Source organism: Ipomoea triloba, chromosome 10 (assembly GCF_003576645.1).
Source record: "Ipomoea triloba cultivar NCNSP0323 chromosome 10, ASM357664v1".
NCBI lineage: Eukaryota > Viridiplantae > Streptophyta > Magnoliopsida > Solanales > Convolvulaceae > Ipomoea > Ipomoea triloba.
In genome coordinates, this window is record NC_044925.1 from 5,357,230 (window position 1) to 5,373,125 (window position 15,896).

Genomic DNA, 15,896 nt, shown 5'->3' on the forward strand with positions numbered 1-15,896 from the left:
TACAGATTCACTAACGAAAATAATGTTTTTTTCGAATTTCATAAGAATCTGTTTTTTGTGAAGGATTGCACAACTCGGGCCATTCTTCTTAGAGGTTCCACTATTGGCGGTTTGTACAAGCTCATTCTACCTCGGGGTCACAATGCATTTCTTTCGGCCCGGGCTTCCTCCGTTGTTTGGCACCAGCGTCTTGGTCATCCACACAGTAAGCTTCTACAACGTGTCTTGAAAAACTGTCCTGTAACCACGAATAATATAAATTCTGTTAAAATTTGCTCCGATTGTCAACTAGGGAAATCCTCTCGGTTTCCACTAGATAGAGTTCTAGGCAGTAGTAATAATGTATTAGACTTAGTTTATACGGACATCTGGGGTCCGTCACCGGTTATTTCTAATACCGATTCTCGATATTTTGTACTTTTCGTGGATGACTGTACTCGGTTCACCTGGTTTTATCCTTTACGGGTGAAATCGGATATTTATAAAACTTTTAATTCTTTCCGGGCGATGGTAGAACGTCAATTTTCACGTTCTATCAAAGCCATCCAGTCTGATTTAGGTGGAGAATATCGCCATCTCCACTCTCTTTTTGAGTCTCTTGGTATTTTACACCGCCAATCATGTGCCTATACTCACGAACAAAACAGGAGGGTTGAGAGAAAGAACCGACACGTGGTTGAAACAGGCCTTGCCTTACTTGCCGAGAGTAAAACTCTACTAAAATACTGGGAATATGCTTTCGAAACTGCAACTTACTTGATAAATTGCCTACCCTCCACGGCTCTAAATTTTCACAGTCCCTACTCTAAATTGTTCAAAGCCCAACCCCCCTATACTTTCTTCCGTGTCTTTGGGTGTCGATGCTATCCGTATCTACGGCCCTATAATCGTCACAAAATCGAGTATAGGTCAACTCCTTGCGTCTTCCTAGGTTACCTAGTCAGCTATAGGGGATACCGTTGCTTAGACCTACACACTGGAAAAATCTATACCTGTCGCCATGTGCGGTTCGCTGAAAATGTCTTCCCTTTTGCTTTACAAGAAAGAATGCAGGACAATGTTATGCCTAGTCCCCCCGACACTACTTGGGCAATTGCGCCAGTTTTGACACCGACACAGCCAACCCCAGTTGCTTCTGTTCCAGTTCAGTCGGCTTCACCCACTGTGTCTATACCGGTTCCAACTGAATCCTCTGGGACTCAAGGTTGATACTCAGGCGTTAACATCTTCTACTGATACCCGTACCACAACTGAGCGGGCTTAGGACGGTGGTCATGTCATGCGCACACGTCGGAAAACTCGGGGCACGGGTAAGCAGTTTTATGCTCTACACACTACTACCGATCCTACTTGTTATTCTCAAGCAGTAGGACACACTCACTGGAGAGATGCTATGGACCAGGAATTTAATGCACTGCTACACAACTAGACGTGGAAACTTGTTCCTGCAACTCCACATATGAACATTATAGGCTGCAAGTGGGTCTTCCGCACCAAACGCAAAGCAGATGGGACTATTGAACGTTATAAGGCCCGACTAGTTGCTAAGGGTTTCAATCAAATAGCAGGGGAAGATTTCTTCGACACGTTTAGCCCTATTGTTAAACCAACTACTGTTCGGCTATTGTTTTCGCTCGCAGTCTCAAATTCGTAGACCCTCAGGCAACTCGATGTCCATAATGCCTTTCTCAATGGCCATCTTCCAGAGACCGTGTTTATGAAACATCCTCCTGGTTATGAGGATCCATTACATCCGGGTCATGTCTATCATCTTTAGAGGTCGATGTATGGCCTCAAATAAGCACCTCGCGCTTGGTTCAAGCGCCTTCATGATTTCCTGACAACAGCAGGGTTTTCACCATCCAAAACAGATGTTTCTCTTTTTCACTACACAGCCGGTGACTCTCGTGTGTTTTTACTTGTCTATGTGGATGATATTATTATGCTGGGGAACGACTCCAAATTGATTGACTCTCTTCTTCGTCAAATGTCAACTGTGTTTAAGATCCGTGATCTAGGAACTCCAGGCTTCTTCTTGGGCATTGAGACCATACCCTGTAAAGGGGATCTTTTACTATCACAGAAGCGCTATATGCAGGATATTCTAACCCGTGCTGGCATGTCTGACTGCAAGCCCCTAGCTACGCCAGCGCCTGTGTCACAATCGCAGGCATCTTCACCTGAACTGTTTGATAATCCGACGGAGTATCGCCGAATTGTTGGTGCATTACAGTATCTGACTATCACTCGGCTGGATTTGTCTTACTCGGTCAATCGTCTCTGTCAATTTATGCACTCACCGACGACTGAGCACTGGGGTTTGCTGAAGCGAGTGTGTTGCTATATTAAGGGCACACAAGATCTCGGGCTACACCTTACCAAAACAAAGCACTTTGCCCTGCATGCTTATTCCGATTCTGATTGGGTTGGATGCCCGGTTGACAGAAAATCTACGAGTGGGTATGCTGTCTATCTCGGTGACAATCTTATTTCCTAGGTTTTGAGAAAACAGCGCACTGTGGCCCGATCATCTACTGAAGCTGAGTATAAAGGCCTTGCTGATGTCGCTGTTGAGGTTACATGGGTGGTTTCCTTATTACGTGAACTTCGGCTACATTCCGGACAACCCACGACTCTCTGGTATGATAATTTGGGGGCCACTTACTTAGCTGCCAATCCGATTTTTCATACTCGCACAAAGCATGTTGAGGTTGATTACCACTTTGTTCGAGACAAATTTGCTTCGGGGGATCTGATTGTTAATTTTGTGTCTACGAAGGATCAGTTGACTGATATCTTCACCAAACCGTTGCCGGCCCAGCGTTTTCAGACTCTTCGTTCCAAGCTCAATGTTACTGCCTACCAATCTTGTGCTTGAGGGGGCGTGTTAGACATATTATATTATAGGTCTTATAATGTATACTTTGTAATTGGTGGTTTATATTTAGTCAGCAGTTTAGCTCCAATAACTTAGGAGAGTTTTGTGTTAACTCTCGTATAGGAGTTCAGTCTATCGTGTAATTGATTATTCAGATTATTCTAAACTCATCTTAGGATCCCTAGTAAAACAAATTTCATGATTACTACTTATTTCAGTAAAAAGACGGTGGCTCGTATTATTGGTAAGGGATCCACTCTACACATTATGGTTGCTTATCTGAGTAGATTTGCACATTATTTTGGAGTGTTTTACTCTCTTTCAGAGAGATGACTATCCAAACCTCAGAGTATTCAGATGCAAGTTCTTTGTTCAAATGGAATCTCTTGCATTATTATATTCCCATTATATAATTTAGTAGATATATATGTTTTATTGAAAGGGATCATACATTATGTATAGAAGTTTGGGTTTAGTAAATCCATACATACATGTTGAGCTATTTGTCAACAATATTTCATTGCTCAAACTAACATTTTGGGAACCCAAAACAAGAAACACTACAACTTTACAAGTCAAATTGATATCCCTTTCACTCTCTCCCATCATACATTTGCTCCATCCTTAGCAACTTTCTCCTTCTTGTTCCAGAATTTTAGCTGCAGAGCTCTCCCCTCCAGCATCTTCTCAATTTCTTCAATGGGAAGCCCTTTGGTTTCCGGCACACAGATCAAAACAAAGAGCAGCGCGACCACAGATATCACCCCGAATACGAGGAAGGTCCATGATGTTCCAATGGCATGAGTTAGGGACAAGAAGGACTGTGCCACTATGAGGTTAGATATCCAGTTGGCTGTTGCGGCAATCCCTCCGCATATTCCTCGGAATCTGAGAGGATATATCTCGGAGTTAACGATCCAAGGCACGGTTCCCATCCCTGGCGAGAAGAAGATGATGTAGAGGGCGAGGCCTATGAGAGCCAGCCACCCGAAGCTGCTGGGGCATCCCCTTGTGTACCACAATCTGTGTTCTTCGTGACAGGCATCTTTCATATTGTCATCTGAGATCAAACACGCACCCGGAAGTAGCTGCAAAAGTGAAAATGTATAATGTTATGTATGTTTTATGTTGTGTATGTAAAGGACAAAGTTCATCAATTCATGACTAGAGCCTAGAGGATTGTTGTGCGGAAATAGTAAATGGTCAAGTTCAACACCTTAAAATGTGGTGGCAGTATATAAGGAAATAAAGTTGAGCTTTTGCCAAAATTAGAGCTAGGTTAAGGGTTCGAAACCCAACAAGAGTAAAAATGTGCAATTAAGACTGACAGGTGCTGAGAGGGAAAATTGTTAGGTGGAAGCCAGTAAAAGGACAAGTCCATCAATTGGTGACTAGGGGGCTGTTGAGCTGAAGCCAAAAAAGGACCAAGTCCAGGGATGGGCCAAAAAAGGACCAAGTCCAGGGATGGTGGCTAGTTACGCTTCGTTACTAGTTATAGCTTTAGGCATTGCAGTCACATTATCCCACATGATTCCGTCGCTTGAGATAAATCACGAGTGATGCAATTAGTCTACCAGTTAGCTAGACCCTAGTCTTAATGCACGCATAAAGGATCCAACTCACACCTTCCATCATCTACTACTTTCAGCTGGATTTGAACCTCACGGTGTCGCCATGGTTAGTTTTGGCTAATCTCAACACATACTTTCTTGACATAATGTCTTATATTTTTACCTTATTTTGATGTGAAGCACAGAATCCGCAGGAAGCTTTGAGGCAGCTGGTGCAATCCCAGAGCCGAGGAGAGGCGGCGCCGCGATAATCAGGGCAGGTCGACGACGCATTGAAATGCGCCGTCTCGGCGTTGCTAACAGCAGGGGAATGCGAAGTAGCCTCGTGAAACACCGCCGACAGAAATCCGAGCGAGAGCACGACGCCAATCAAGCTGAAAACCAGGAGCTTCTTCCTCCCCGTCCTATCAATGAAGTAAATACTCACGACCGAGCCGACGGCATTCAACCCGGCGGTGACGAGCGAGAGGAGGAGCGCCGTCTGGTTGGAGGCGATGCCGGCCAGCTGAACGATGGTGGGGCTGTAGTACATCACGGTGTTGATGCCCACGAATTGCTGGAAGATCTGGAGCCCCACACCGGCTATTAGCCCTCTTCTCACCGTCGTGGATTGAAGCAGTGTGAGGAGGGTGACCTTCTCCGATGCCTGCTTGTCTTGGATTTCTTTCTCCACTGATTCTTTTAGCGCTTCAATCTCCGCGCCCACTTGCTCTGGTGAATAGATCTTCCGCAGTATTGCTTCGGCTTCCGCTTCTCTCCCCTTGCGGTACAGCCAACGGGGTGATTCCGGGAGGAGAAGCATTAGTATGAACTGAACCACGGCTGGGACACCTGCAACTCCAAGCATCCATCTCCATGTCCCAGGTGCCTGATCATATATTATTATATTGTTAGATAATTAATTAATTTTACCAAATATTTGTATGAGTTCAATTATATGGAACTGGGTAGTTCCGAGCACAGTGGAGGTGATGGTTCAGAAAATAGTTATGAACAGATACTACATTGTTATGTAACAGAATTAATAGTACTCAAAAAAAATATGTATTCTCAATTCTTATTGTTTTACTTTTATCCCTATATGTCTTGGGCCGATAGGTTATTTCTTCTTCACGTGGACCTCAATAAAAATGTTGATTTTGAATGTAAAATAAAAATTGAGGATAAAAATGAAAGTGATCAGTATTTTTCTATTTTTCTATGGCTGGCAAGAACTAGGATATGGTTCCAAACAATTGTTAAAAAGCATAGTCCATAATTAGAAATCCAGAGCATACGCCATTTGAAGTTACTTTAGAAAAGCCATCACATGATATGTTACACCAAAAAGCTAAATGCCTTATAATAATTGATGGCTTCTAATAGGCTTTTTTTTCTTCTTTCTTCACTTTTGGTCCATGACTATTGGACCATTTCTATATTTAGTTTTTTGGTATTAATTTTTTCACATTTAATTTCATAACTTTTAAAACCTTTTTTGATTTGGTTCTCCAGCCTAATTTTTAGTCGTTGACCAATTTTTTTTAGTTGAAAATTGTTATAGAAAATGACAATTTTGTCCTTCAAGATAAATCATGGACATTATGCACAGTAACATATATAGAAATACAAATTTGGTCATCCTTGACTGAAAATTAGGCCGAATGACTAAATATAACAATATTTTAAGATAAAAAGTGAAAAACCAAATGTGAAAAATTAATAATTGGATATCAAATATGATAAATGGTGTAATACTCCTAAGATAAAAAGTGAAAAAAAAAAAAAAAACTCCTTCCAATATAAAGTTTAAGACTTATTCCAATAAATTATAAAGTTAAATTTCAATTAAAATCATGGCCGGATTTTAGGGCGTGCAAGATGGGCAACAACACAGGGCCTCAAAATTTTTGGGGCCCCTAGTCCAGCCCTGGTCCAATAGTTAGTATATGTATTTGTGATTATATTAGTTCAAAATTAGGTTTTCATGATTGATCTAAATTCTATTACGTATTATTAATTTTTTTAAAAATTCTACTTCGTAATATTCACGCGAATCACTTTTCTTCAATTCGCAGTGTATTTATAGTTTGATAGGGCCTCACTTATTTACCAGCACAGGGCCACGCAAATAAAAAAATCGGTCCTGATTAAAATATATAATTTAAAGTACCTTTATTAAAATAAAAAAAAAAAAGTCACCACATGATGTAATATTGATAAGATTGTATACCAAGATAAATACTATTTTGAGTAAGAAGCGAAAATGGGAAGACCACATACATACCTTGGTAAAAGCAAGGTTGATGAGATAGGACAGAAACTGGCCGCCGGTGATGAGGAAACCATTGGTGCTCACAAGGGCTCCTCTAACCTTCGCCGGAGATGCCTCGGAAATGTATAACGGAGAAGTCATGGACGCCATTCCCACTCCAAGACCCACGAAAATTCTTCCGACAATTAGAAGGGCAGGGCTCGGGGCAGTAGCCATGATAATGGCTCCTACAAGAAACAGGAAGTCGGCGCATAGTATGGCAGTTCTTCGCCCATATTTGTCATTTAACCATCCACCAATCGCCGCCCCTACGATTGCTCCGGCCACCGCCGTACTCACTATAGCTTCCTATAACATTCACAACGTACAAATTAAATATTGCATTATAATTACATAATATTGATTAAAACCATGTAATTGTAACCAAGGGTGGATCTAGAATTTTTTTCGAGTGGGGCAAATTTCAAATTAATTAAAAAATGTCCACGACAAAATATCAAACACAGATAATATGGTTCAAATACAAAATACATTATAAATTATAATTAACATATTGGAAGCAGTGGCAATTGTTTAACATAGTGTTTGACTATTTGCAGCCAAAGAGAAAAAATCACAGCATATAAACATACTTAACCATCTAAAACTATGTTATCGATCTTTGAGTATTTTACATCTTTATTAAGTGCTTATATGCAAACATTAACTATACACGGACCCTTATATATAAAGGGTGTGGTGAGGTAATGTGGGATGAGATGGAGTGGAAGAGCAGGGGATGGGTGGTGTAATAGTGTGCTGTTTATATGTATGAGATTGTTGTTATAGTACACACATTGGAGTCCACAACTAACTAAATTATATGAAACAATATTTATTATTCAACATTTATATGCCATCTACCATGAATTGTGATGGCATTATGATTACCATTCCAAATGGGGTGGTCATAAGTTCGAACCATGAAAAAGTATTAAAAAATACTACATTTAAAGAATTATGTTTATTTAAAAAAAAAGTACTTTAATTTTATTACGTTTTCGGTATACTATCATTTTATTATTATTTTTAATCTGTTAATACAAGTCGTGTGAAAATATTACATGCTTTTGAAAATATAAACATAATTTTATGAATCGGATATGACAAATAAATACATGTAAAAAGTTGAGTATTGTCCACTGACCATAAATCCTAGAAAAGAGTACAGTAGGGACTAGGGACACTTGGCACTTAAACCAATAGTCCATAAACAGGCAAAATTAAAATATACTTTGTACTCGCTTAAAGATTTTTTTCTTAAAAAGAAAAAAGTCAAAAACTTTGTGGTCAAGTGACATAACTGTGGCTGACCTAGGGGTGTAAATGAACAGAGCGGTTCGCGAGCCGCTTGGTCAAAGTTCGATTTGAGCTCGGTCAAATTCGAGCTCGAGCTCTAATGTCATAAGCTCGTGGCTCGTCGAGCCGCTCAAGAACCATATATATATATATATATATATATATAATATTATAGTTTATTTTTAATTGAAACAAGAATTTAAAATCAAATAGGTTAAATTTGAGCTCAAAATTGAATCGAAACTCGAGTTCGAGCCTGAACTCGAGCTCGAACAATCGAGTTGCTCGAAAATTGGCAAGCTTGAGCTCAGTTTGGCTCGTTTACACCTCTAAACTCACCTAAATAGGAAATCAAATATAGATATATACTACATTGTAACAGTGTCGCAGTAACCAAAAAAAGAAAAAGAAAAAAGAAACAAAACTATAAACCCAGAGCCTAACAAATTATTAGATAGAATTTCTTCTCAACAATCTTTTTTTTTTCTTTTAAAAAAAGTTACACCAATATGTAATTTTTTCTTTTCTCTTCTCTAGTAAACCCTTTTAATTGAATAATAAGAGTATATTCATGGAAGAATAATAAGATGCTACTCATGTATTAGTCATCTTCATTAAACAGTAGAATAATAAAAATTTAAATTAAGAATTACGGAGTAATTGCTTTAAGTAGTGTAATGTGATAATATTAAATGAGTAGAATTAAATGCGATAATGTTGATAGTGAAATCTAGTTTAATAATTAATGTAATTTTGAGGTATTATATGTTTGAAACATTAAACCCACTAGGATACACCTAATAATTACTGTCTCCTACGGTCCTCACATCCAAAATCAACTCTGCCAACATATGATTCACGGGCTATAAATGTGAGTGGTTAATTAATAACAGGACAAAAAAGTATAGGGATAATTCTTTCCAAGAAATTAATGAAAGTAATATGCAATAATTAAAAGATGGAATGAATTATCAAAATGGTGCCTGGACTATAATTAAATTAACAATTCACACCTTTCATTATCATGACTTTTTTACCATTCCTCAAAACCTAAGATTTCTGTGCATTTTATCTCAGTACATTATGTAAAAAAAATCACCCATTTTCACTCTTTTTAGTAGCTGAATATGACTAAAATTAATAATTTTACACTTTGAATTTTAAAAAATTGACATCAGAGAAATTCATTTGAGATTTTTTAATTTTATTTATTTATTTGCAAAAAGGAGGAGAGGAGAGATATGGTTGGAGTTATGGTGATGGCAGAAAGGAAGAAGTAATTACTAATTAGTTACCTGCAAGACAGTTCGTCTGTCAACAGACTTGAAGTCATCTCTGATGTAAAGAAGAGCTCCAGATATCACTCCTGTATTAATCTTATCTTATCAGCTAAATTAAGAAAAAAATTAAAAAACCCAAAATGAAATAAAAATCAAGGCGAGAGAGAGAGAGAGAGAGAGAGACCAGTATCATAGCCAAAGAGAAGTCCACCAATTCCAGCGGAGAAAGCAAGGCGAAGAACATAAGGGTTCTTCCAAGACAGAGCCAAACACTCCCTGAAAGCTGTTGCATCTGTGCCAGGATGAACCCCTCCTTCCATTTTCTTTATTTTTATTAGATCAACACATACAAAAGAGTATTTAATTAGTTCTTTCACAATCTGCAGAAACCAAAGAAGGAAATTTATGAGAGCTGCAGAAGAGATGGAAAAATGGAGGACAAGAAAAGAAAGGACAGAATGGGAAGAAGAGTCTAGGAGCGAGTGACTGTGTAGTCTCTGTACATTATTTATAGAAGGCAGGACATATTTATTTAATGAACGATTCATTCCCTTGACTATTGAGGAATTATTGATTTGGTTTTCGACTATCATCTTTATAGATTAAAGGAAAAAGTGTCAAATAGGCCACTGAACTTATTGCTTTTGTGCAATTGGGTCATTGAACTTAAAAAGTGTTCAATTCAACAATCAAACAAGAAACATTTGTGCAATTAGACCAATTTTACAAAACTTTTTAATTCAATTTGAGTTAAAAACATTTCAATATTGACTCCCAACTAGTATGGTAGAAGAAAATGCCACTCTTAATACATATACGTTAGTAATATAATTGGATTTTACCAGAAAATTTTTGTAAAAATGATCCAATTGCACAAATTTTACTTGTTTGATGGTTGAATTGCACACTTTTTAAGTTCAATGGCCTAATTGCACAAAAGCGATAAGTTCAGTGGCCTATTTGACACTTTTTCCTAGATTAAATCTTAAACTTTAAAAAGAGTTTTATTATATGGACTCTCATTTTCTACTCATCACTTTTACGCTCTGACATGACAAGATATGATATGTTATCTTCATCCTATGGGTCCCAATGAAAGTGTCAATATCAAATTTTTGTGTGAGGGAGTAAAAAAAAGTTTGGACAAAATCCTTTTTATTATAGTCCATCAATTAATGTAACTATATCATTAATTTTTGAAGATATTGAATAATCACTCGTAATATTGATAACTATATCATAGGGCGTGAATTTTGAAATTTAGATATACGTAATCACATTGGAACTATAATTTGTACCATAAAGGCATAAACATAATAATTTTAAAATAAAATAAAATGTCAAACTTCACTTACAAATTAACACCTGCAAACAATATAATAAATACCGATGTTAAGTAAACGATTAAGACAAAACTTAGGTAATTAAGATCCATTTAACAATATATGTGGGGTGTTCTTTGTCGGAAAGGATAAATGACGAAAAGCTTGATGATATTTTATCTGAAATATTTTATTTGTAAAATCATGATCTTTTAATTTTTATTTTATTTTTAAATAATCAAATGACTTTAAAATAGAGTTAATTCCACCAAAGGTCCCTTATCTTTGGTAGCAATTCCAGATTTAGTCCCAGACTATCGTTTTTGCCATTTAACATCCCAGACTATTATTTTTTGGACACTTTTAGTCCTTCTCAAGACTTTTTCTATTTTGAGTAAGGGCATTTTTGTCTCTTCATATTTTTCTTTGTTATTTTTCTGATTTCAACCGGTTTAATTGGTTTAGCACTTTACTTAAATGAGTTAAATGTAGTTGAAAAATATGGTTACTAAAAATCAGATGTTATCTAAAGTCCTAAACCAATTAAACCGGTTCGAATATGAAAAATAATAAAAGAAAAATATGAAAAGACAAAAATGTCCTTACTAAAAATAGAAAAATTCTTGAGAAGGACTAAAAGTGTCCAAAAAATAATAGTCTGGAATGTTAAATGACAAAAACGACAGTCTATGACTAAATCTGGAATTGTCACCAAAGACAAGGTACCTCCGGTGGAATTAACTCCTTTAAAATAATATATCCAGTTTTATTGTACCACTGAACCACTCCAAATGCCAACTGGCTCATGTTTTTTTTTTCTTTTTTAAAATTCAAGTTAACAATGAAAATTTTACATTCTCAAATCGAGTTCATACTCTACTAATTTTTATACACACTCATGTCAAATGAGTCTATCTTTTCCCATGAGTCTGTGTGAACAGATCTGAGCCATTGAATGTTTAATATCACTAGCTTAGACAATTATGCAACTGTGCACTTCACTTGCATAGTTACACAGTTGACGAAATATTATAAGCCATTGATCTCAAACATTCAATAGCTCAGATCTGTCCACATGGACTTATAGAAAATGGTGGACTCACCTGAACAATGGCGTGCACACACATAGAGACAGAGAGACAGTTCTTGTTTCACTTTGAGTGACTAGGAACTCTTTGTTTATCTCCTTCATTGTTTACACCTTTGATTATGATTCATGTTAAACCTATGATTTATAGGGTTGGTTTTTTTATTTGTGTGGCCCTGTGCTGATAAATAAGTGAGGCCTATTAAATAAATTGTAAATTGAAGAGAAATCGCAAAGAGAAAAATGCAAAAAAAAAAAAAAAACCTAATTTTGGACCAATATAATCACAAATACATATACTAACTATTAGGCCAGGGCTGAACTAGGGACCCCTAAAATTTTGGGGCCATGTGCTGTTGCATATCTTACACGCCCTAAAATCCGGCCCTAATGATTTATAGTGTGATCATAGGATAATAAATATCAAAAAATATTTTTTTTTTGGAAAAAATAGAATTACAATTATTGAATTGAGGATTTGGAATTCCTTTGTTTAATTACCAGACTGAAAGCTTTAGGTAAGAAAAAAAAATGCAAATTATATTATTGCGTTCATATAAATCCCAAAACGCATGGGAAAATAATTATTTATGAAGGGAATCTTGACTCTTGTGACTAAGTTGTCTAAGTGATCAACCATCCAACATTATTTTATTCGACATGATGTTTTTTGGTGCTATTTTTTATTTTATTAATTAATTTTATATGCATATTGCGTGACTGATTTAATGTCTAATATTTGGTTTAAATAAGTAATTCAAAGTATATCAGTGCAATATTATATATGAGAAGTTTATTATAGACTTATAGTTGACATTAAAATTAATATTTAATTTGTACTTTTCTTAAAACAATTATCCAAATACTTATTGTAGTATGTAGCGAAGGGAGTGATTGAATGGCTACACAACTTTCTTTAGAATATTCCTAGTTTGTTTAAACTTATACCTCCAATTTGTGTTGATATTGAGATAATCATGCTGCAATTGGACTGGTACAAAGTAACATATATAATGGTAAGTCTAGACATATATGTCGTAGACATAATACCATTAAACAACTTCTCACTACAGTTGTTATATCTGTTGAATATGTGAGGTTGAAGGTATAATATATCAAATCCGCTAATCAAAGGGTTAAACATAGCGTTGGTAAAGAAGTTGATACGAATTGAAGAATGGGGCTAATCAAAGGGTTAAACATAGAGTTGGTAAAGAAGTTGATGCAAGGAATGGGGCTAAAACCCTTGGATAAAAGTTTGGATACCCAACCTAGCCGAAACCTAGGTTCAATGGGACAACTAAATTATGTAACGAAGCATGTCACTGTGGCGGTCTCGAACTCCCAACCACTCCTCGTTGAATAGTTAATCTTGCACAAGGTTAGCATGCTTAATGCTTTAATAATTCAAAGTGTTCATTGACACTAGTGGAATATGCGAGATACTCGGAAAAATTCTATATGATAGAGAAGTGGGACCACTTTAAAGTATAATTGATTGGGCTCAAATTTTTATAAACTCATGTAGAACTAGGAATAGTGTTCCATGGCCAAAACATGCAAACCCATGAGCATTGAATAAAGGTTTGGAGGTTCCTTTGTAAGATATATCATTGTTTAAACAGACGTCAATACTATTTAAAAGCATCACTTCTACCGAAAGCCAACAAAGTAAATATATCTTTATAAGGAAAGGTTCAAAGGGTAACACTTGCCTATCTTATACAAGAATTGTTTGTTAAGCACTATTCTGTCATTTTTCAGTCCCCAAAAATCAATTTTCATTCATGTGGGATTTTTAAACTTTTGGCTTAAAGTAACATTTAAAGTGACTCTTTTATGGTATAGTGGTATAGTGGGGTTCACTTCTAGTGAATGCTATTAGTGCTATTAAATTCCATTTCTCCAAGGTCGGCATGACCGACTCCTCTCTGTCAATTTTCCTTAGCCTTAAGACTTGTCGTATTCCTTAGGATTCTTACTCTATTTCCATGAGACGCCCCGATTTAAGTCACCGGCCGACCCATAATCACCCCCCTCATATGCTCTATACTATTCATCTACTTCCTTCTACCAGCCGACTCTCAGCTCGCTTGGTCAGCTTACCCTTTCGTTCCTTATGTCCGCCATTACCTCCTGCAGACTGATTCTAAGTCAGCTGCCTCCTGCTTCCGAGCGCTAGACCTCGGGCCTTGGGTTCATCCCCATCAGTAACATCATATTTAATATTATTAAATTACGAGTTTTTGTAGTTATCAATTAAATTTTAAATTCAATATTGAATGCTATTAGTGCTATTAAATTTCATTTCTCGTACAAATACATGTGTTGGACATAATGTTTTGGAGGATTTTTTAACAACTTCAAAACTATGTTTTTCTTCTCTTTTGGAGGATTTTTTAACAACTTCAAAACTATGTTTTTCTTCTCTCACGAAACCCTCTTTTCTTCCATGTAAAAATTATGCCAACTCTTTGATATCAAATTTACGAAGTGCTTACTTTGTTTAAGATCACTAAAAGCATTATATTTGGGTGCTCAAATATTATGTTGTAATCCATTTTATCTTGGGAGACTGACCCTACGACACTCTTAGCACCATTGGGAGGTAGCGAATCAGTTTCAAAGAGAATGTGTCTTACACACAGTACTTGGATTTTCCTTGTATACTGGTTAAAAATATTTTCTAAAAATTCAAATCTCATTGCTTCATTTCTATAATTTTGATTTAATTTATCAACTTATTCAGAACTTACAATCTTAATAGTGAATAAAACGAATAAGTCAATATGGATTCCACTAACGTTAATGATAACAGTGGAAACATGAATGTTGTTAATGGTACACATTCGGATGCATGTACTCCGATTGTTAGTAGTTTGTACGCAATGGTCAATCCCTGTGTAGTTCCCTGCTTGCGTTTGTTTATTTTAGAAGCACAAAAACAAAATACAATTAAATAATTTTTAAATTAAAAAATTAATTTTGAAAATTTCATTATAGTTCACAGATTAAAATTGACCATAAATTTTGTTGTGAAGTCAAACATGACCACCTTATCCTTGAAGGGCAAATTAAAAACCGCTAAAGTGACAGCATTTATTTACATGTGGCAAATTATGGAGCTAGGTAGCAACATATCAACATTTTCTTGATCTAATTATTTGGAATTATGGCACCCCATCTTTTTCATCATATGATCCTTTTGATTATTCAACATCACTTTTTCTTCCCCCATCAAAATTGCAAACCATATCTTTTTTTTTTCTTTTTTTTTTTTGAAAATACTTCGTCCAAGCAAATTAATTTATTAGACTAGTGAAACTGACAATTTTCAGTCTCCAAGTCTAGAGGTGGCTATAGTTCGATTTTAATTGAAGGTTTAAAACTCAATTTGCAGAGTGCAAATCAGCCATATATAAACTATAATTATTGTATAAAATGTTACGGTTATAATTTGAATTACACGAACTATGGTTATGGTTAAAACTTTTTATTTTGGTGAACCATGAACCTACTAATGGTTCACACTTACGAACTACGTACTACTACTATTATTTATTTTGGTGAACCATGAACCTCCTACTAATGGTTCACACTTACGAACTACGAACTACTACTACTAAGAGTCTATAAAAATCTATTTAAAAAATAGTCATAGACTTTTATTAATTTTTATGAACTTTTTTTTTATTTAAAAAAGTCTACAAAAGTCATTAAAATTCTAAATCGAATATATCTCCACAAACTTTCAATTAATTTGATTCTTATTATTTATATATAATTTTCTTACAAAAATGCTATAATATATCATAAAAGTATTCTAGTTCTCCTGGTAGGTTGTGAATAAGTCGATTAACGATATATATATATATATATACCGAGAGACTGATGCTACAATACTCCTAGCACCCTTGAAAGGTAGCAAATTATTTTTAAGGAAAGTGTGTGCTACACACGATATGGGTCTTTCCTTGTTCTTTATGTCGTTGGGTTTATAATCTCATATTTGAAAATCCCTCTCATTTATTTATTTATTTTATATAAATAAATTTGATTACCTTCGTTTCATACCAGATTGTTGTTGGGGTTATTTTTGTAATAATTATAAATCTCATTATTTTTTAATCATATATATATATATATATATATATATATATATAATA

The 15,896-nt window shown here is 35.8% G+C and overlaps 1 protein-coding gene across 1 annotated transcript; it reads right to left on the minus strand.

Moving 5' to 3' along the window:
• Nucleotides 1-3,288: 3,288 nt before the first annotated feature.
• On the minus strand, nt 3,289-9,798 carry LOC116031546 (probable inositol transporter 2). Its single transcript, XM_031273776.1, has 5 exons — nt 9,506-9,798; nt 9,337-9,407; nt 6,716-7,051; nt 4,613-5,317; nt 3,289-3,966 (listed from the first exon to the last, which is right to left on the minus strand). The coding sequence occupies exons 1-5, from the start codon at nt 9,639-9,641 to the stop codon at nt 3,484-3,486; spliced, it is 1,731 nt and encodes a 576-aa protein (XP_031129636.1). The 5' UTR covers nt 9,642-9,798; the 3' UTR covers nt 3,289-3,483.
• Between the last annotated feature and the right edge of the window lie 6,098 nt (nt 9,799-15,896).